We start from the raw sequence: 18,345 nt of genomic DNA on the forward strand, positions 1-18,345 counted from the left end.
TCCCCAACCTGCCTCAGGACCCACTTGCATTCGGAGCTCAACCACTACCAGTAAGGGCAACAGTTGCACAGCGCTACAGTGAGAATGCCTCTCAAGGGGCCTCGCGCTCGAGGCTTGAGGTCCACGCACGCCTGAGGCGGCCGACGCGCTGGGCAGTGAGCTTGTTGGCCTGCGCATCAGGTTAAGGAGAATAAGATGACTCGTTCGGGTTTAGACTCCTGTCAGAAAACTTTGTTCGAACGTTGGAGAAGCTTGAAAACAACGTTCATCCCGTCCGCGAGGGGCTGTAGGTTGGTAACATGGGGGCGTGGATTCCAGACAGCCAAGATCGGTGCGGTCGCGCCGGCGGCAAGTACCGAGCAGCCAGAGGCAGCAAACATGTATGATCACAGTGCAGAGTCTGGGAGCTGGGTTCGGAGATTTCTTCTGAAGTGTGGGTTTGGGCCTCATAGGTGGAGGATCAACAGGGAGATCGGGCCAATTTGAAACAGCAGCCGGCACAGATGTTCCCTTTGGGATGCTGCCAAGTGCGACACCGCCTCAGGATTGTTCGAGGTCCGCCACCGCTGGTACTTGATCATATTTCCATCGGTCGATAAAGACACTCTGTTTGATCAGATACATCAATGAGTGGAGGACTTGTCTGTTTGGCTTGTCAGGAGGCTAGAATAACGGCACTCATCCCCAGAGAACACGAGAATGGACGCGACACAACGACGCGCGTCAGCGCAATACATTCATGCATGAGCTCTTGGAAAACCTTCACAAAGTCTAATGTAAACATACGGGGTAAGCTTGTGGTCTTCAGACAATTGTTCCTGAAAGCTGCATGTCATACGGAAGTTGGGATCGAGAATCCAGTAGTTGGTCTTCGCGGATGTTTGAACGCGTAGCGAGAAAGAAGAGGATGACATAAGTACCCAACCAGGGTATGCGCAGTATTACCTTAAAAAGCCCGCGACAAAATATCAGAATCTGATAATTCACTGTCATCTTTATCTTATTACTCCACTCATAGAGTTTCCATCCGATTCTTGAGAATCGAGCAGGGCACGTAACGGTATCGTCGCGGAACTGCACATAATCTTCAATGTATAGGATTGGCTGTCAACTATCAGTCGGGTCGTAAGTTATGTTGTCAAGTGGGGTCGTATGTACATACGTATAGTATGTATATACAGTATATACAATTAATTCTTGTATAGCATAATATACCCATTAGTTAGATGGTGAATATGGGGTTCTTAGTAGGGGGGGTGCGCCGAGGGGGGGTCTCTGAGGTATGTAGTCGTGCGCAGGGATCCCATAATAAAAGTCCCTAAGTCCACCAGCTATTCACCATCAACCAACCTTCCTCTACCAACCTATCTACAACTACCAGAGTCCCCCTCTTCCCTGCAACTTATTTTGCTCTATCTACTTGTACAAGTACTTGTATTCACTATGAAACTAAGAGGACCCGAGTGGAACTACGTTACTTGCCGCCAGGACGGCACGCCTGGATATTTTGAGCCGGAAGAAGTTGTAGTGGACGATTTCAGTAATAAAGAAGCCTTGGGGGATCTCAATCACAATGATCAGCTTCTTCAGCAGTTCAAACAACCCCTAGACCAGCGTAGTGATACCCAGGAGTGCCAGGATACTCAGTAGTTTCTTTTCTTGTATAATTTAGATTAGATTGAGGGCCTGTTCAGTGTGCTCCATTTTTCGTCAAAAACGGCGTTTTATTTCCTCCATTTTTGAAATGGAGTGGCTTCCTCGCTCGATGTTACCAGGCTGCTTGTAATAATGAAGTTATAGTACGTGCAAAATCGCTTTCGACTAATCCTCGGGTTGAGAGGACGATCTTACGTTCATCTTCTTACAGTCTAAGGTGGCTCAAAGGAAATTATTCTGGGTATCTAATACATGTACAGTAAGGGAAAGCTTCCACTACACTACAAAACATGTCTCCTGTAGTATATCTGTGGGGTCCAAGGTTCATGAGCTTGTTCTGCTGAGCCCTCAATAATCGGCCCAAATGCCCCTAAAGCGCAAGAGGTCCTTCTGGCCATAACACTCCGCCACTACAGTGAGTATCATGTCGATAGTCACTTTGCTATTCCAGGCAACGGTTTCAATATTATCTGACTTGGGCATTATCTCCACTTTCTTGGGCTTAGGAGTGTCGATGCCACTGCGTGTAAGAAGTTGCTTGCGATAGTCTTCTGCTTCCGTCCGCGAAGCGAAATATTTGGCTTGCTGCGTACTAGAGGTTCCAGCAGCATCAGAATCAAGCCCACTCGCATTTTGCCCTTTCTCGTCGTGTGTCTTTCTGTCTCGACGAGATTCTAGCGACTGGTCAGCGTCACCATTTCCATTGTGGCGATGAGTAGATCCCCCGGGTGAGGCTACTCCATCTCGAACAGACTGTGACAGATCTCGGTTGGACTTCTCTTGGGGTCGCACCAGGCGATCGCCTAACTGAGCGAGTAATCTTGCTCGCGCTTCCTCGAGTGTGGTCGGCTCATCAGCATCGGAAATCTCGCCATCTTCACCATCTTCGGATATAGACATTTCACCACCATGGTCGCTATCGCCTTCCTTTGTTTGCTCATTGGATGCTTCTTCAGGTTTGCGCTGGAGATCCTCCGTTTGTGGATGTTCGGATTCATGACCCTTTGTATCTGCAATGTGTTCGCCTTCCTCGAGCTCTGATTCTGAGTCCGTTTCCGAATCTTCATCTCCTTCATCGGGAAGTCGAAGTCGGAATTGGCCTGCCCTGTGTCCCAGATCTCGAATGCTGCCGACGCGCCTGTAATCCAGATCACCATAATCGGGAGCCTTCGCCAACAGAGCCCATATCCAGCAGCTCTTTTGTTTAGATATGGAGCCAAAACGATCCAAACTATGAGCGCAGTATTTGAGGCCCCGGAAAACGTCATCTTCGTTCATTTTAAATATTTGCGCAGGTGTTGGATATTCCCGGTCAAGGCTATAGAGCCAATTGTGTCTAGTCCGCGGTGTTGCAGAGTCTGTGCACTTCGAGGGATGCGATGCTTTTCGTTTGTCCAGATCCAGATGTGAGCCATAGAATAGAGTTTCGCGGAGAGCTGCATATCTACGGAGTAGGTTTCTGTAATACTGCTCCTGGGGGTCAAGCTCAACGGAACCGTCCAGGCTTGGCGATGGATGTTCCACTCGCGATCGGTCACAAGCAATCCAAGTGCCATCTTCGTATATGACTGAAGTATTGCCGTCATTGGGGTCTACGGGGAGATGGGGCGTCTCTTGAGTTGGGTTTGCAACGAGTAAGGAAGGAATCGTCTGGGCTTCGGACCTAATCACACAGGTAAGCTGTGTGTCCCCTTCAGTACAAAATCTTGGGTGGGCTTCAGTGACGGATGCTTACCTGACACTGCGAAGATAGGCCAACGCCTCGAGGGTTGCCTCATCGGAATCGCCTTCTTCGTCCATAATGCCGGGGAACATAGACTGCATGCCAGTGTCCATGTTCATAGAGCGCATGATGGGCTTCGAGTTTCTTTTCTTGAACAAATGCGAAGCCGTGTCTCCTCTAGGTCGTTTGATGGTGAGCTCGCCATCGTCGTTTCCATCACTCATTTCGGCTTGGTCAAGGGTCCTCTTAGTTGGTGAGCAAAGAGGAGGGTGCAGTGGCGGCGAGGCGAAGTAATCATCTGGTCTCTTGAGTTTGTTGTAGTGGCTTCCATCTTGGGTGACTGCAAGATTGATCCCGCTCTTCGACATGGCGAGGATTGCTATGTCAAATGGAGTTGAAGTAGGTGGGATTGGGATGCCTGGTTTGAAGTAAATCTACATCTGACGTTCTTCTTTAGGCTGGAGGTCAGTGCTCGAGCTTTGTCGGCAACCTAAACCTCCGTCCTCCGACTTTACCATCCCCGTCCAGTTACCCAGTCACCAGTGTGCCAGTGAATCACTGAGGGCCTGTTCGGTGCATTCTTTCAAAATGCCATTTTCTGGTGCACACTAGGTAATCAGCTAGTAGGGATAGGCCCTACTAGAATTTGATCACGTGGCATATCACGTGATACAGACATTCACTCAAAATCACCCGCCCTTGCCTTGAATAGGCAGGATAATTATTAGAATAGGCAGCAATGGAAACTCTATTTCAAAAATGGATGTAACGGGGTCGTCTGAGTAGGGACTTAGACACGTGACCTCGAAGGGGTTCTATTGAGTAATGAGGGCCGTAGGCGTGGTATCAATATACTGGTAGGGTTGAACGTCAATCAATCACTGTTGTGTAAATGTGTTGCCAAAGATATCACGTAATCTTCCGTTAGGAAACTGGATACAGAGGACTGTATCGTGGATTGACGATGAGGACCTATCTATGGGATACATTCTGCTTATATACATGAGTACGCTTGGCGGATTCGTTGGGTTCGTGGGACGAATCCACGAATCCGTCACGTGTCCAAGTCACGTGTCCAAGTTATGATCTGCCTCGTCGGCATAGAGCCTGTCCGCGTACTCCTGTTCCCAGAGGTCCTCCTCGTAGGATTCCCTGTCGCCCTCCGGCCACTCAGAATCGTCACTGTTCGGTTCATCCGTAACAATGGACCTCTTGACGTCCATTTTTCAAATGGGAGCTCAATGGTAATTCCTAGGTGTCCGACAACAACGCAGATCCTACCCAAAACACTCCTAACAAAGTACTTTTTAACGTTATTTTAATAGATTCTGCCCTGACCCTAAGCTCCCTAACCCTTCTAACCCTCCCCTAAACCTTAAAACTAACCCTCTCCCTATGTGTTTTGTGCAAGATCGTCCCTCTCAACCTAAGGATTAGTTGAAAGCAATTTTGCACGTACTATAACTAGACCTTAGACATTTATACCTAGAGCTCTAAGATAGAAAGAAAAGGCCTTAATCTTATTTATATAAACTAGTTATTATCTACTAGAGATTATATTATATTAACTTAGCTCTAATAGTACAGGCTATGCTCCTTCTATCCGACGTACCTAGATACTTATGATTCGACTAACTTGTGTGAATGCCCTCTTTACAACAGGTAGAAACAAGATTCGTCAGTCGCCGATTGATGTTCGTCCCTTTATTACCTCAATCATACAGCCAGTCGCTAGTTCTGTGAGCAACGTGTGAAGTCGATTGGCCGGAACTAGAACATTACCTCGCGTACATAAATTGGCAGTACGGGTCACCCCTGTTGGTTAATTTCAACATGGAAGAACCAACACTTGCTCTGGCCCCAAGGCCATTCATTCGCACGTGTATAATTGTTTGGGCTTGAATGCATGCGATTTGGCATTTACACACACATTCAGAACTCACTCAACAAGGGTCAAATGCGACTTACCTTTCCAAATCCATGGGTTTCGTCCTCCGCATCTGTAGACGAGTTGGGAGCCCCGTTGATGTGCAGACTTGGGGAGGTGATTCGTTGGTTTTCACACTATGGTTCTAGGCCTTCGACATTTACGTGCGGCAAGATTGTAATCGACTTCCTTCTCCGGTGTAGTTCTTAGTATTGGTAAAGAACCCCTGGCGTTGCCAGCGTCCAACGAGCGCAAGCATGCATGGTCAAGTCGATTCCATGCATGCCCGCGCATTCGACGAGGATGATGTTCAAATCAATCATCTAGTAAAATATTAGCCACAGCGCTTTCATATCCTAGAATATACCTCTTCCCGTTCACTTCTCATGTTTCTCCATCACATTGTACCCGTTGTCCCAGTTCCTCCATCACCATGATAAGTAAATGTTCATTATATGCTGCGTTTGCTGCCACTTTAACAGTACGAAACACTTGATTAGTCCCGAATTTGCGAAGTCCTGACCGTGTGAAGCTCGTCAATGCAGCACCTATCAATGATACCTTGGTCGTACAGGCTGCAGATTACATATCGTCATGTGGTCCAGCGTGGATGGCTACAACTGACATCAAATCGAATGCTGGACAACTTGCTCGTGTTGGTTTCAATTCAGCTGTCGACCTATTCTGTGACAAGGCTGGGGGACATACAGTGGGACCACAAAAGTACCTTTCGTTAGCCACGAGGGTATGGCTCAATTCAGGGAACCCGCAAACGTCAGGGTTAAACGGTTATGTTTACTTCGAGATCCATAACAAGCGAGAAATGAACCACATCGTCACTTGTAAGCCGCATAATCAACAAAAATACTCGTCTCTTATACGTACCGCAGCACAATCTTGCAAAGATTACCTGAAGAAGCTGTCGGTCGAAGGCAGCAAATGCTATGGCAAAGACAATAAAGATACAAAAGGCGGCACATGGCAAGTAGGTAAAGATGATGTATCTTACCACGCTATCGCGAACAAAATTCCACCAACTTTTGATGCGGTGGACAAGATTATCGTATTAGACGGTGAACTCCAACCACTTGGAAATGGGGGGTTAGGAAGAACGCTTGTGCCATTCCCTACGTTTTCCTTCAATGACATCACTCCCATTCGCTGTCATAGCCATAACGATTATACCAGAGACACTGCTTTATATTCGGCTCTCAGTGCTGGCTGCATTGGGGTTGAGGTCGACATCTGGCCGCAAGGCGACAAGCTTGTGGTCGGTCATGAGGATCCCGGAACAAATGGACCAACAATACAGAATCTTTACATCAACCCTATAAAAAAGCTGATTGACGAAAGAGGCGCAGTTTTTCCTGCAAAACCTGGTCAAGGTCTGTTCGTGCTCGTTGATTTCAAAAGCAACGCAGATCAGACGTGGGACCTACTTGTCAAAGCGCTTGAGCCTCTGCAATCTGCAGGTTATTTGAGCACTTGGAATGGCGGATTCAAACAAGGCCTTGTTACAGTGATTGGAAGTGGGAACGCTATTATAGATGGTAACGTGCCGACGCCAATTGCCAAAGCTTTGAATGTTGCAACGAATCCTGGTCGCTCTATATTCGTAGACGCCAGAGTCCATAAAGACATGGCCAATTTCGATGCATCAAATACGTTTTACACCAGTGCTAGTTTCAAGGATGCTGTTCAGCTGGGGACTGGAACAATTTCCGGGAGTAATTTGCAGAAGATGAGAAACCAAATCAAGGCCGGCCACGAGAAGGGCTTTGCGGTCAGATACTGTAAGATTTCCAACACATCTTACTTCTAACAAAATTCATTGACACATTCAGGGGACATACCAAGTCAGTCCCAGTGGCAACAACTCGTGGATGAGGGAGTTGACCGACTGAATGTAAGTGACATCCGCTTTCAATCGAAATACGATACTGATAGAGGCGTAGGTCGATGATTTGTTCGCCGTTGCTTCTGTGAATTGGAAGCTGTGATAAATTCAAGGGATGGTACGAAGACACCTACAATGGTTTCAGTATCACTCGAAATAATTGGAACATGGAAATGGCAGGAATACAGACAAGCACTGAGTGAGAGCGACTTTCTTAGTTCAAAACTGTTACTACAATCATCTTCTACGATCTTGAATCTTTCATTGGAAAGTGTGTTAGGAGGGTATCAAACATTCTTATTTCTGACAATAATCCTTATCAATGAACATAGAACAAGATTTAGAAGTTTTTGATAGAGAAAAACACATATGCTATTATGCCCTGCCTACTCGATACCTATATATGCTGAACATGTTCGATTTCGCATGCCGAGATGAAAAAAGAAATCCAATTGGTTGATGGGAGCTTCAAAACCTGCAGACCTCCCTAACCGCTGGTCAAAGTGAGCAATTCGCCAGACTGTTCTTTACGAGCCAAACATAATCACCCAGAAGTTGCTCCTATGCAGTTCATACATGTAGTGCCTGCTATGCGATGCTCATTGAGTGTTTATGCCATTCTTCGTAATTGCCGCTTCGTATGCTTTATGCGAGACTCCATCTGTCACGTCTGTGATGCCTTTTGATTCGACCTGATCTCCAACTTCCTAGGTTTCTTCTTCGCTTTTGTCGTACTCTGAGGACCCGAGTTTTCCTTCTCCTGGTTGCGTCCAGATTCTGCCTTCGCCTGCGCGACGGCGTCGGCAACCTTGCGCAAGGCTTCGGGATCTGGCACCGAATCTTCTGCCTCTGGGTCGAACTCTTGGTTTCTCTCGCCCTTCTGGTCCTCGTTGTTGGATCCCTCCTCACGATGTTCGCCTTCGGGTTCGCCTTTTTGTTTGTCGCCACCTGTGAGTTTGATGAAAGGTCCATGGACAGCCCCGACTCCACTGCCTACAAGCGCTCCGAGTCCAGTCGTTGGTATCGCCGTGATTCCCCCTACCAAAGTTCCTACGACAGTCCCTACTCCAACTCCTACGGCTCCACCAATGCCAGCTCCACCAACTCCGCCTTGGAAGGCTCCGCTTTGGAGCATTCGAGCTTTTTTGCTATTTCCGTGTGCCTCGATTTCCTTTTCATACGCATCTTTGAGCATCTTTTCCCTTTTCTTAGGGTCCTTCACGGCATCCGCCGCATTCATTAGGCTCTGTGCCGTACTATGGGCGGCTAGCGCTTTCTGCGCCGAATCCGCGGCTTGCTTGAGACGGTCTTCATCTGGGAGTTTTTGGATTTGTTCTGGGTCCGCGCCAGCTGTTGCTTGGTCGTCCGAAGACATCTCCGAATTGTTGTCTTGCGTTGTGAATGGCTTCCTCCTAGCCGGATTCGAGGGTTGTTTTATGATTCATGGTACGAATGACGTCAAGCTCGAACTTGGTCAGGCGGGCGGGCATGCGCGGTGCTACAACCAACTTACTTTCAACTTCAATATGACGCCTGTAATAATTTCCACTTTGCCCACGAGACCTTTACCCACGCTTTGATTTTCATAGCTCAGCCAAGTAGATATTTATTCTTAATTATCTTCTTTGTTATTTTTCCAAAGCTGTGTAGGCCAGGTTTATCAAGGCTGCGATAGCTGCAATTACGTAGTACTCTGTACGTACGCAATAAGCTGGTCACTCGAAATCGGTTCCCAACTGCTCCTTTTCGAAGAGTCGGATCATTGTTCAATGCCTCTTCTCCCCGTCTCAGTTCAAGGTTTTACTATCAGTTGAGGCTGTTTGGATGATAATTAGTCCATGCCACTGAGCTTTGAAAATCTGACTCGATTATGCGGCATTCTTTCAGTACCCATCGAGATGCTTTTTACCTGTGTAGGAAACTCTACTATCGCTCGCGTATGGAATCGCCATTTACTGCCGGATGCATTAAACATTGCGTGAAATCTTGTATCTTCAAGGTCGGAATTCGTCATGAACCCTTGCTATGCTGTCAATCACCCTGCCATTCCTTGAATGAAATAGAAAGATCACATATTTAGAGAATATATATCTTTCCCTTCTATTTCAAATTGCCTTCTACAGCTTCTGATATATTTCAATGTTGTTTTGTGCAGATTTTCTGGTCATACAGCGTCAACTGATTTTTACAACAGTTGATTGATAGGATCAGATAGAATGGAGAAAGTTCAAGTGCAATGCCCGTCTACGCCCGCATGCCATTCACTACTTTATAAGGACCTTTCTCCCCCACCTACGGGAATTTTGATCTCCTCTGCCAACCTCATATTTTACCTCACACTTCAGTCGATCCCGTGTCTATATCGACTACTCGAACAATCAACCGACACCAAACCCAGCGTTCCCGTACCTCATCATTCGAAGAATCTTCTGGTCAGTGCATCTCGTCTAAAGGCACATCAGAGATAAGGACAATTAGCGGAATGAACTGGGTTCATCTATTGATGACAACTAAGTCCTGATACTACAGTACTACAGTGAACTTCTAATCCTTGAGGCCAATCTCGATTGCTGTCAAGATATATTCCAGGAATCCTGCATTCGTATCAATGATGTTGTTCAAATACTCATTGGTCGTCGGGTAAAAGTTTGTCGGATACCCGAACTCCATAGTATATCCGTACACCTTGTTAACACTCTTGTCCTTATGCCATCTGCTAAAAGAATAGTCGTCGCTAGCCCCTGAGGTTGGGTACAGGCCGACAGCTTGGCTGGCGGCATATGAACGGCCCCCAGCTGCTACCATCGCATCCGTGGTGCGATTGGCTTGAAGAGCTATATTGTACCAATCTTCCTCGTCAATGTATTCCCGATAGACAGAGTCCTCGACCACGCCTCTCTTTCCATCAAACTCAGGGTTGAACAAGTTCTGCTCGGGATCAACCGCCTGGTTGATATCATCACCCCACGAGTAGAGCAAAGTACCCACTGCGGAATGTACGTCGATGAACCAACGGATCTTAGGGAAAATGTCATAGACCCATTTGATGTTTCGAGTCTCTGGCTCTGAGAAAGGACCTGTGCCGTAAAAGGCCTCGGAAGAAGAATTGTCTGACGCCGGCTCCACGCTGGGATCGAAGTGCAGAGTATAGTTCCAAAGGAAATCAAAGTTTCGGTTTAGATCTACGCCGACAGAGCGAGGATCGGTCGCGACGGCGCTTTTCGGATTTCTGTTCTTCCTCCAGAGGTTGCTGTTCTTCTGGTCGTGCGCTACGCCATCGGGATTCGTCAAAGGAATGAACACAATGCCAGCTCCAAGGGCTTTCTTGACTTGGGTGTTTGTAAAAGTCTTGTTTCCATAGGTAAGACCTTTTCGATGCTTGTTCGCCCAAAGGAGATCGCTGACAAAGTAGATGAGATTGTCTGGACCACCACGCTCTCGAGCATGGATTCCGGATGTGAAGTATATGTGTTGTTTGTCCTTTTTAATCTTCTCCGCCTTGTTGACGGCAGCTCCATACACTTCACGACCTTCGTACGTTTTGTGAGGGGCAGTGAAAAGCTCGATGCCATATTCTTTTTCAAGTCCCTTCAACGCCGAGTGTACCTCGTCAAGGTTCAAGATAGGGCCAATATCAGCAGATTCACCCGGTTTGCGTGATCCCAGTCCCCTCGGAGCAATTTTCCCGCCCTTGAAACGATCACCGGATCCAATTGGTGCATATTCCTCTTGCCTTTTGCTGAAGTGGTTGAGCGTGTCTATGCGAACCTCGGAACTTAGACTTCGTTTCAAATGCTGCAGTTGCTCGGGGGAGACAATTGCATGCAGCTTGTGCTCCTCCTGTGAACGTAATACAACTGGTTTACAGCCATAGTCGAGCTGACTGTTGCTTCGAATGACATTGTATAGATGACTGGGGTCCTTGGCATACAGAGCTACACTCAGGAAATCCGAGGCCAAAGCGCAGCCTGGCAGAAGGCTGAGAATGGTCGATACCTTCATTTTGACGCTGGCACGGTCGCGACAATGGAACAATTGGAACAAGAAAGCAGGCACGATTGTTGGGATGGAGACAGAGTCTTTGATCTTTTCTATATACGCATGTTGCAGCTCAAGTAGAAGACAACGCTTGTGAAGAATAGGAAGTTGAAATCATGATCATTGGATTTACGCGTGCTGGGCGACGCCCTGACTAACCTCCGACCTTCCCAATCAGTGATCGCATTGTGAGCGTATCCAGGAAGAGATCGCTACCAAGAGCGGCGTCTTCTTGGCTGTCCAGGTAGATAACCTATATACTGTGTGTATATTACCGATAATCGCTCGGTCCCGCCGATAGACACGAGATTAAATTGCAAGGAACTTGAACAATCCAGGAAGCTCAGGTGAAGACAGAGGAATAATGGAGAATTGATGCTCGTCGCTTGCACGCCACAATCTCATAGAATTGCCTTGGCAAAGGAATGAGTATGGAAGACGACCTTGAATGAGATAAGAATCGGATACAATAATTAATGGCAGGGGAGTTCAATCTTACTACTAGCGTGCACATACAACACAGTATGTATGGACTCCATACAATCCATCCTCTTCCACCTCTTAGTCATGTTATTGCGAGGTGTAGTGCCCAACATTGCGAGGCTGGTGGGAATCGCGTAGCAGGTAGCAGGATCCGTCGGTGGACAACGTTAGTAGAAAATTATAGTTAGAAGGGGACTTGAGCGCGCAATGTGCAAGCGCAATGTGCAAGAGATGATGGTGTTGCAGTTCAAAATTACTGCAAGTGCGGAAAGAGCGCTGCAAGTTGGTAAAGCGCAACGGCGGGTGTTCGCTATAAGAAACAGGCAGAGCGCAACGGCGGGTGTTCGCTATGAGAAACAGGCAGAGCGCAACGGGCGGGTGTTTGCTATGAGAAAGAGGCAGAGTACACCATGCAAGCGCTGGCTTGTGGAACGTACGCATGAACTACACAACATGAGAGCCTGAAGCACAACGATAACTTGTGCAGCCTTGCTCCACCAGCCTCACACTGGCTCCGACAGGTGCAACACCATCGCGGAACCGGGAAGTTTTATTCAGTCCATCCACCCCCACCCCCCAACCCCGCGAATGACTTAACCAAGTTTCAAAACTTTCGCTGGGGTGGTAACAGGCCGTTGAACTTGGTCATGTACAGCCGCGACGGGCCGTACCACGCTCATGGTCGCATACTCGTATACCTTCCCGCGACTGTGTTACACTCCTCCAAGTCTAGAAGTTGCACCATCCGGTGAGTTGTCTTCATCCTGGGTAGGTCTCGTGAAACTCTGACTACTGCCCCAAGTGGAAACCCATGCGGACGGCCAAACAGTATGGCATGCAATGTGATGTGGTGGCCAGTTGATTACCACTGATGGGTCGATGTTCAGGAAGAACACTCCGTATTCTGCACTGGTTGTTTGCTTCAGTACGTACGGAGCGTTGTGCATGCCTCTATCCAATAAAGGATCACCGTGTAAGCTAATCTACGGAGATGTCATTCAACGGACCGCAGGTGGGTCGCACCGTTATTGATTTGAGGAATATCGAATAGCTTGGGGCGGCAAATCAACATTCTGGTTGCTGTCCCGACTGATTGTGACATGACACGACAGTGGAGATAGCGAGCGCACTCCGTACAGATCGAAGCCTTGAATCATAAGCGTACTACGAGGTAACTTAGATGATGTTACGCTAATGTCAGGAATGGGTAAATTGATCGTGATCTCAAGATTTGTTGGGAAAGCAAGAGCAGCCCTGAGGTATCTGACAGCTCGATAGGAGCATGGAGAATCCCAAAGTGGAAGAAGCCATGGTTTTGGTCATTATCAAAGGCGCATACATGTACTCCGCACTCCGTATCCGTCTTTCCTACAGAGGAGCGCCTTACTAGCAAATCTAGTATGAGTTCAGTAATCACTCATTGTGCAAGAGTTGTGGACCTCGACTGCAACCCGCAAGAATGGTTGCATGGAGCTCCGACGTACTGCAAACTTCTGTTTGCCTGCCTAGAATTCTGCATCGTATGCGGCCGGGATGTCTGGACTACATCTAATCAGCACCCTAGGTAAGAGCCATGCAGCTGGACGCGCAGTGTATGTACATACACACTCCGTGCATAATCCTGAATATGCATGCCCTGAACTTAGCGGTGGTTCAGGTTCCTCTCGTTTGGTATGTCGCAGGTTTCCTCCTCTACCTCGTTCGTAAGAGGTCGTACATCATCTCGATGCGGAAATGGCGCCTGCGGAGTGAGTGAGTGGGGCGGGGGAGAGTTCCCGGCGCCCCAAAGCCCAAGCACACATACGCCCTTTGAAGATTCGACGCCAGAAGTGATCGGAAAGAATGGTGTCATTCTAGTTCTGGGCAAAGAGCGTGTGAGTCATTCTTTTGGGTAGATTTGGCAGCTAGGTTAGGGAGTACAACAATGCAAGCTGGGGTCGTCTCACGGCGGGATGTAGATGATTGGCTTCACGGAGTGGGGTTGCGCTCTGGCATAGTTGTACTGTCCCGCGATATCTATTCGTTTGGTTGCCTGCACTGCACAGTGTGCGCATATGAAATCAAGGAATTGGGTCCTTCCGGTTTGACCCCGAGCGAGTCGTTGGTCGAAGCCAAGAATCGTATAACCTCGCAAGTGTGATGAGCATGAACAACGTATAGTTGCTCTGTACAAGCGGCAAGGGCCTTTCTCGCGGATTTTGCCTTCTTTTTTGGCGGATAGGCAAATGCGAGCGCTCCTTGGTTCCAAATCAGAAGAATGTGCGCGGAATGTTTCCAGGAGCGCTGATGAGGATTCTGACGGTTGCAGACCATACATCTTTGCTGCTGTCAAGTCGTAGTTCGAGTCGAGAGATTCCAACAATTACGATTAGTCCGCTCGTTTACTCGTACCGAAATCATCCTAGAAGTTATCCTCACGACGTCGCTTGGACACCTAAGAGGATCGCGCCTTGTTACATCCATGCGCCTCAAAGAATTGCAAGCATATACCGGTGGAAATTGGTATGCAACCATTGGAAGAAGAAGTTTGCAGAACATTGATCAGAATGGGGATAAACAAGTCGAAGAAATCACACTGCACTCATTGATGATTGAATAATTTTTGTCATTGACACTACCGAAGATGGATAAATGAAAGAAAGGGGGAGTAACCTAGACTACTATACCTTTTGTTATTTTCCATACCCTAAAATATCAAAGGCCGTGAGCTGTGAGCTGAGATTCGCAATATGATAATCATGATCCATCATCGGTTACAAATTCATATCCGAAGAGAAAAAGAAATGCCAACAGGGCAGACGATAGTGACACGGCCGAGAATGTTTGAATCACTCCTCATCGCGATGATCGGATGGGAGGGGGTTTGGTTGGTATCCCTCATATAGAGGTGGGAAGGATGGAGCAGGCTCAAGACGCTGTCTCTTGTTGGGCGAATCAGGTACTGCGGCGTTCCAATCATAGGGAGATGAGGTGAGAGATGGAATAGGGCCATTGAATTGGGTCCAGGGTGAATCCATAGCATCCAGGGACCTTTTGCGACCCGGGAAAGCATCGAGGCCAGTAGCTGAGTGGGCCGGTTGCATAGCTACCGGTGGCGCCCACCGCGGCCGAAATGGAGAGAGTAAGCGGGGTGGGCCCTCCAAACCAGTCGCATGTTCCAGGTTCAACTGTTCCAACGGCTGCTGCTGGTTAAGCACGTATGGATTCATTGTGGGCTCCAACGGCTGCTGCTGGTTGAGCACGTATGGATTCATTGTGGGCTCCAACGGCTGCTGGTTGAGCACGTATGGATTCACTGTGGGCTCCAACGGCTCCTGCTGGTTGAGCAGGTATGGATCGATGGTGGGCTCCGATGGCTCCTGCTGGTTGAGCAGGTATGGATCAATTGTGGGCTCCGACGGCTCCTGCTGGTTGAGCAGGTATGGATCCATTGTTGGCTCCAACGTGGGCTGCAACATGGGCCCCGACATAGGCTCCGACACCGGGTCAAACATGGGCTGTGTCGCGGGATAAAAGATAGGCTCTATCGTGGGGTAAACCATTGGCCCCGACATGGAGTCAAAGATAGGCTCTGTCACGGGATAAAAAGTAGGCTCTATCGTGGGGTAAACCATGGGCTCCGACCTGGGGTCAAACATCGGCTCCAATGTAGGTTCCAATGTGGCCAGTTGCCCCGAATATGCCTGCATCTCGGCGAGAGGTGGGCTATGTTGAATGTATCCCGGCGGCTGGATATGGGTGGCAGCAACAAGTAGATTTCCTGCGCTCCCACTTTGTGATTCTGGAAATGGAGGCTGTCCATATGGTGACCATGCGAAAAAAGCACTTTCGGGCATGTGAGTGACGGCTTCGTCCGGAGTCGGATTACGTCGAAGAGATGGGTCTCCCAAAGAGTTGGGATAGACGTCGGCTACCAGCATAGCAGTGACCTCGTGATTTACCGATCGTCGTTTGGTGTCGTGCACCTGAAGGTAGTCATGCCAGCATTGAATTAGTTTGGCACGCACTTCACGAAAAGTTTCCAGATCCTCGTTTGCTCGCGCCTTTCGGGCGCTGTGTAGGTACTCAATACGAGAAGATCGTCCACCAATGCCGGGGACAAGGCCGGATAGGCTGGCATAGAAACGCCTGAATTTCTTGAACATGTCGCGAATTGCAAAGCTTTCGGGCGAGGGCATTTCTGCTGAGCTCGAAACGAGGGTCTCGAAACGTCGCTTCAACTCTTTGAAGGATGCGTTTTGGGGATCAAGGAGGATCCTATCAACGCGAAGCGGACACACAGAAAATAGTCCGTCTCTGATCATTCCACGCGGGTTGGGGCGCGCCTGATATGGAACGCAGATCATGTGGTTCTTCTTCAAGAATCCATGGTAAACTCCGCACAGGCGAGGTTGGTGAACGTTTCGAAGTCGATCAAAAGGCGCAACCAATACCTTGGTTGCTTCGACGATCTGCTCTGGAGTCCGTCTAGAGCTGGACATCCCAATGCGTACATGCAGTTTGCAAAGATCCTGAGACCTAGCCAGAATTCCCTCGACGGTGACGCTAACGTAAGCTAGAAAACATAAGTAAGTTGCGGCACTGCCAGTAAAGCGCGGTGCGCTCACCTCGAACGTCGTACATCTCCACCTCTTCGTCCAAATCATGCTTTGTTGGTGCTTCATAGTTCTCTAACAAGATGTCGACGTTCCAGTGTTTGACAAATTCGAAGGGAAAGGAATTGACGAATCTTTTCGTCTCCGGCTCTTTGCAGAGCTGGATCGAACCATCTTCACGCTTTGGTTGCAAAATTCGCCTCCCACATATGAAGGCTCCGTCATGGCGGATATCGATGGTGAAAGCCGTAGTGCTAAAAAGCAAGCTCTTCACTCCATTGTACCACTGCCTAGAAGCCAGTAGTAGATCTTGGAGTGGCATGGGAAACAGCTTTCCTGGATGCGAAGCGCCTCGGCGCACCGCATTCGAGCCGCTAGATCGTTCAGGATTGGGAAGGACTGAAGGCGAATCCATGGGTTCTCTAGTAACACGGTCGAGCCGGTGGGAGAATATGAGTGCCGATGAGACTGCCTCCGAAGGCAGCAGGTGACTCCAGATCGCTTGGTGGAGTTCCAGCGGGAGTCTCGTGATGTAACAAGGATTCCCCGGTGGAGGGAGGCCTTTATGTTCCTCGCACATCTCGAAATAGTTCGGCTGCCACCTGAAAAGACGGCCACATCTCGAGTCGTCTGCATATACATGTTGACAACGACCAGCATGGAATTTCTGGTCACGATGCTGCTTGCAGGTTGGGAGGAAGATCATGCGGGGATGATACCGTGCAATCTTCCGAATGGAGTGGTTGCATCGTACCAGGGTCTTGCCACGAAAACCAGAGCATCTGTTAAGAAAATTTTCGGGGTCGTTCAATTGCATAACGGCGGAGGGTGAATTTTTTGGGGAAAAGGTATTTCGATGGAAGAAGATTGGATGGAGAGAAGTAGTTCGATGGAAGTGAAATGGCTGTGGAAAGTATTTCGATGGAAGTAACTAAGAGTTCTGGCTCGGGTGTGTGCTCAAACTTGACAGTCTTATGCTTGTGGTAGGCCGAGGGAAAAGAGGCATGGCCGTCGTGTATGAGTTATAAGAATTGTTTTCGAGAGCTACGCAATTTTTAGTAACGAGCTTCTGAACAAGGTTGAAAGTTCAAACGATCTTGGTGTTACGGAGTACACTTACCAGTGTAATTGCAAGATTGGGTCGCTACGCCTACAAGGAGCGGATGCAGCGGTTGGCTTTCTCAGTCTCGATGATTGCAAGCAAACAAACAGAATCTCTGAATGCAGGATGTAACGAAGATTATCACAGGCTCAGCGCGTCAAGGTACTCGGTAAACACATGCATGGGTGTAGGCGATGGGTGGTCAAGTGAACGCTAGCCTAGTACCAATCATGCCATGCCTACCAAGCAGCATCTGGCCGATGGCAACGTTGGAGGAGGGGGAAAGGGAGGCAAGCAAACAAATCTTGTACTGCTTGAAGGTTGAAAGTGTTCCACAAGCTATAACTCACGAGGTCGCATTGCGCGGGAGCCCGCCGATATATGTGAAAGGGAAGATGGTCGAGGAGGTGGTGGTCGCCCAATCTGGAGATATGCACAAGTTACAACCGCACCATGCCTTGCGTCAAGCCGCAAGCGAGCCGATCAAAGTGGGCCATGATGGGGGTTAACCGTTATCGAAGTGCAAGTGCAAATGCAAATGCCAAAGAGAGAGTACATACCGAGTACGGAATCGGAGGAGAGAGGAAAGAAGGCCAGGCCAGGTCAGGAGTCAGGACTTGCCCGGAGGACTTCTCAAGTTACGAGTACCGTGTAACGCTGAGCCTCAGCTCGTTTGCGACCCGTCCTCTCGGTCCACATACACAGTAGTAGGGCGCTCTCCACGACGCAGCCTGGGCCTCTTTCTGGCGAGGTGCTGCTGTGAGATATCATCTTGACAAAAAACCAATGATGCTGGCATTCTACATGGTAAACGAGCTCTGTCGACACCGACCAATGGGTCCAACACAGTAGAGAGCAGTGCTGCAAGCCAAACCCGAGCAGAGAGACGGTTGAACTATTCAGCCATCCGCTACTGGTCCAGAT

At 48.6% G+C, this 18,345-nt stretch overlaps 7 protein-coding genes across 7 annotated transcripts; 1 reads left to right on the forward strand and 6 right to left on the reverse strand.

Annotated features, from left to right (window-relative positions):
• Positions 1–2,004: 2,004 nt before the first annotated feature.
• Positions 2,005–3,922, reverse strand: BU24DRAFT_488068 (uncharacterized protein; the record flags this gene model as incomplete). The annotated part of the gene is made up of 2 exons (XM_033533521.1): positions 3,392–3,922; positions 2,005–3,319 (listed from the first exon to the last, which is right to left on the reverse strand). Exons 1-2 carry the CDS (start codon positions 3,745–3,747, stop codon positions 2,005–2,007), a joined length of 1,671 nt encoding a protein of 556 aa, XP_033390034.1. The 5' UTR covers positions 3,748–3,922.
• Positions 3,923–5,739: 1,817 nt separating this feature from the next.
• BU24DRAFT_457653 (uncharacterized protein) lies at positions 5,740–7,306 on the forward strand (the record flags this gene model as incomplete). The annotated part of the gene is made up of 5 exons (XM_033531554.1): positions 5,740–5,746; positions 5,807–6,148; positions 6,197–7,099; positions 7,151–7,212; positions 7,262–7,306. 5 exons carry the CDS (start codon positions 5,740–5,742, stop codon positions 7,304–7,306), a joined length of 1,359 nt encoding a protein of 452 aa, XP_033390035.1.
• A 182-nt stretch (positions 7,307–7,488) lies between these two features.
• Positions 7,489–8,850, reverse strand: BU24DRAFT_25843 (uncharacterized protein). Its single transcript, XM_033522467.1, has 2 exons — positions 8,717–8,850; positions 7,489–8,666 (listed from the first exon to the last, which is right to left on the reverse strand). The coding sequence occupies exon 2, from the start codon at positions 8,576–8,578 to the stop codon at positions 7,868–7,870; it is 711 nt and encodes a 236-aa protein (XP_033390036.1). The 5' UTR covers positions 8,579–8,666; positions 8,717–8,850; the 3' UTR covers positions 7,489–7,867.
• Positions 8,851–9,677: 827 nt separating this feature from the next.
• BU24DRAFT_25850 (zinc carboxypeptidase A 1 precursor) lies at positions 9,678–11,508 on the reverse strand. Its single transcript, XM_033522468.1, has one exon. It carries the CDS (start codon positions 11,203–11,205, stop codon positions 9,748–9,750), a length of 1,458 nt encoding a protein of 485 aa, XP_033390037.1. The 5' UTR covers positions 11,206–11,508; the 3' UTR covers positions 9,678–9,747.
• BU24DRAFT_25852 (uncharacterized protein) lies at positions 11,481–12,233 on the reverse strand. Its single transcript, XM_033522470.1, has 2 exons — positions 11,741–12,233; positions 11,481–11,684 (listed from the first exon to the last, which is right to left on the reverse strand). The coding sequence occupies exon 1, from the start codon at positions 12,163–12,165 to the stop codon at positions 11,812–11,814; it is 354 nt and encodes a 117-aa protein (XP_033390038.1). The 5' UTR covers positions 12,166–12,233; the 3' UTR covers positions 11,481–11,684; positions 11,741–11,811.
• A 1,335-nt stretch (positions 12,234–13,568) lies between these two features.
• Positions 13,569–14,337, reverse strand: BU24DRAFT_417333 (uncharacterized protein). The gene is made up of 2 exons (XM_033526696.1): positions 14,033–14,337; positions 13,569–13,983 (listed from the first exon to the last, which is right to left on the reverse strand). The coding sequence occupies exons 1-2, from the start codon at positions 14,039–14,041 to the stop codon at positions 13,741–13,743; spliced, it is 252 nt and encodes an 83-aa protein (XP_033390039.1). The 5' UTR covers positions 14,042–14,337; the 3' UTR covers positions 13,569–13,740.
• BU24DRAFT_25874 (uncharacterized protein) lies at positions 14,297–17,337 on the reverse strand. Its single transcript, XM_033522474.1, has 2 exons — positions 16,332–17,337; positions 14,297–16,279 (listed from the first exon to the last, which is right to left on the reverse strand). Exons 1-2 carry the CDS (start codon positions 17,134–17,136, stop codon positions 14,553–14,555), a joined length of 2,532 nt encoding a protein of 843 aa, XP_033390040.1. The 5' UTR covers positions 17,137–17,337; the 3' UTR covers positions 14,297–14,552.
• Positions 17,338–18,345: the final 1,008 nt, after the last annotated feature.

This window comes from Aaosphaeria arxii, assembly GCF_010015735.1.
Source record: "Aaosphaeria arxii CBS 175.79 unplaced genomic scaffold BU24scaffold_1, whole genome shotgun sequence".
Lineage (NCBI taxonomy): Eukaryota > Fungi > Ascomycota > Dothideomycetes > Pleosporales > Aaosphaeria > Aaosphaeria arxii.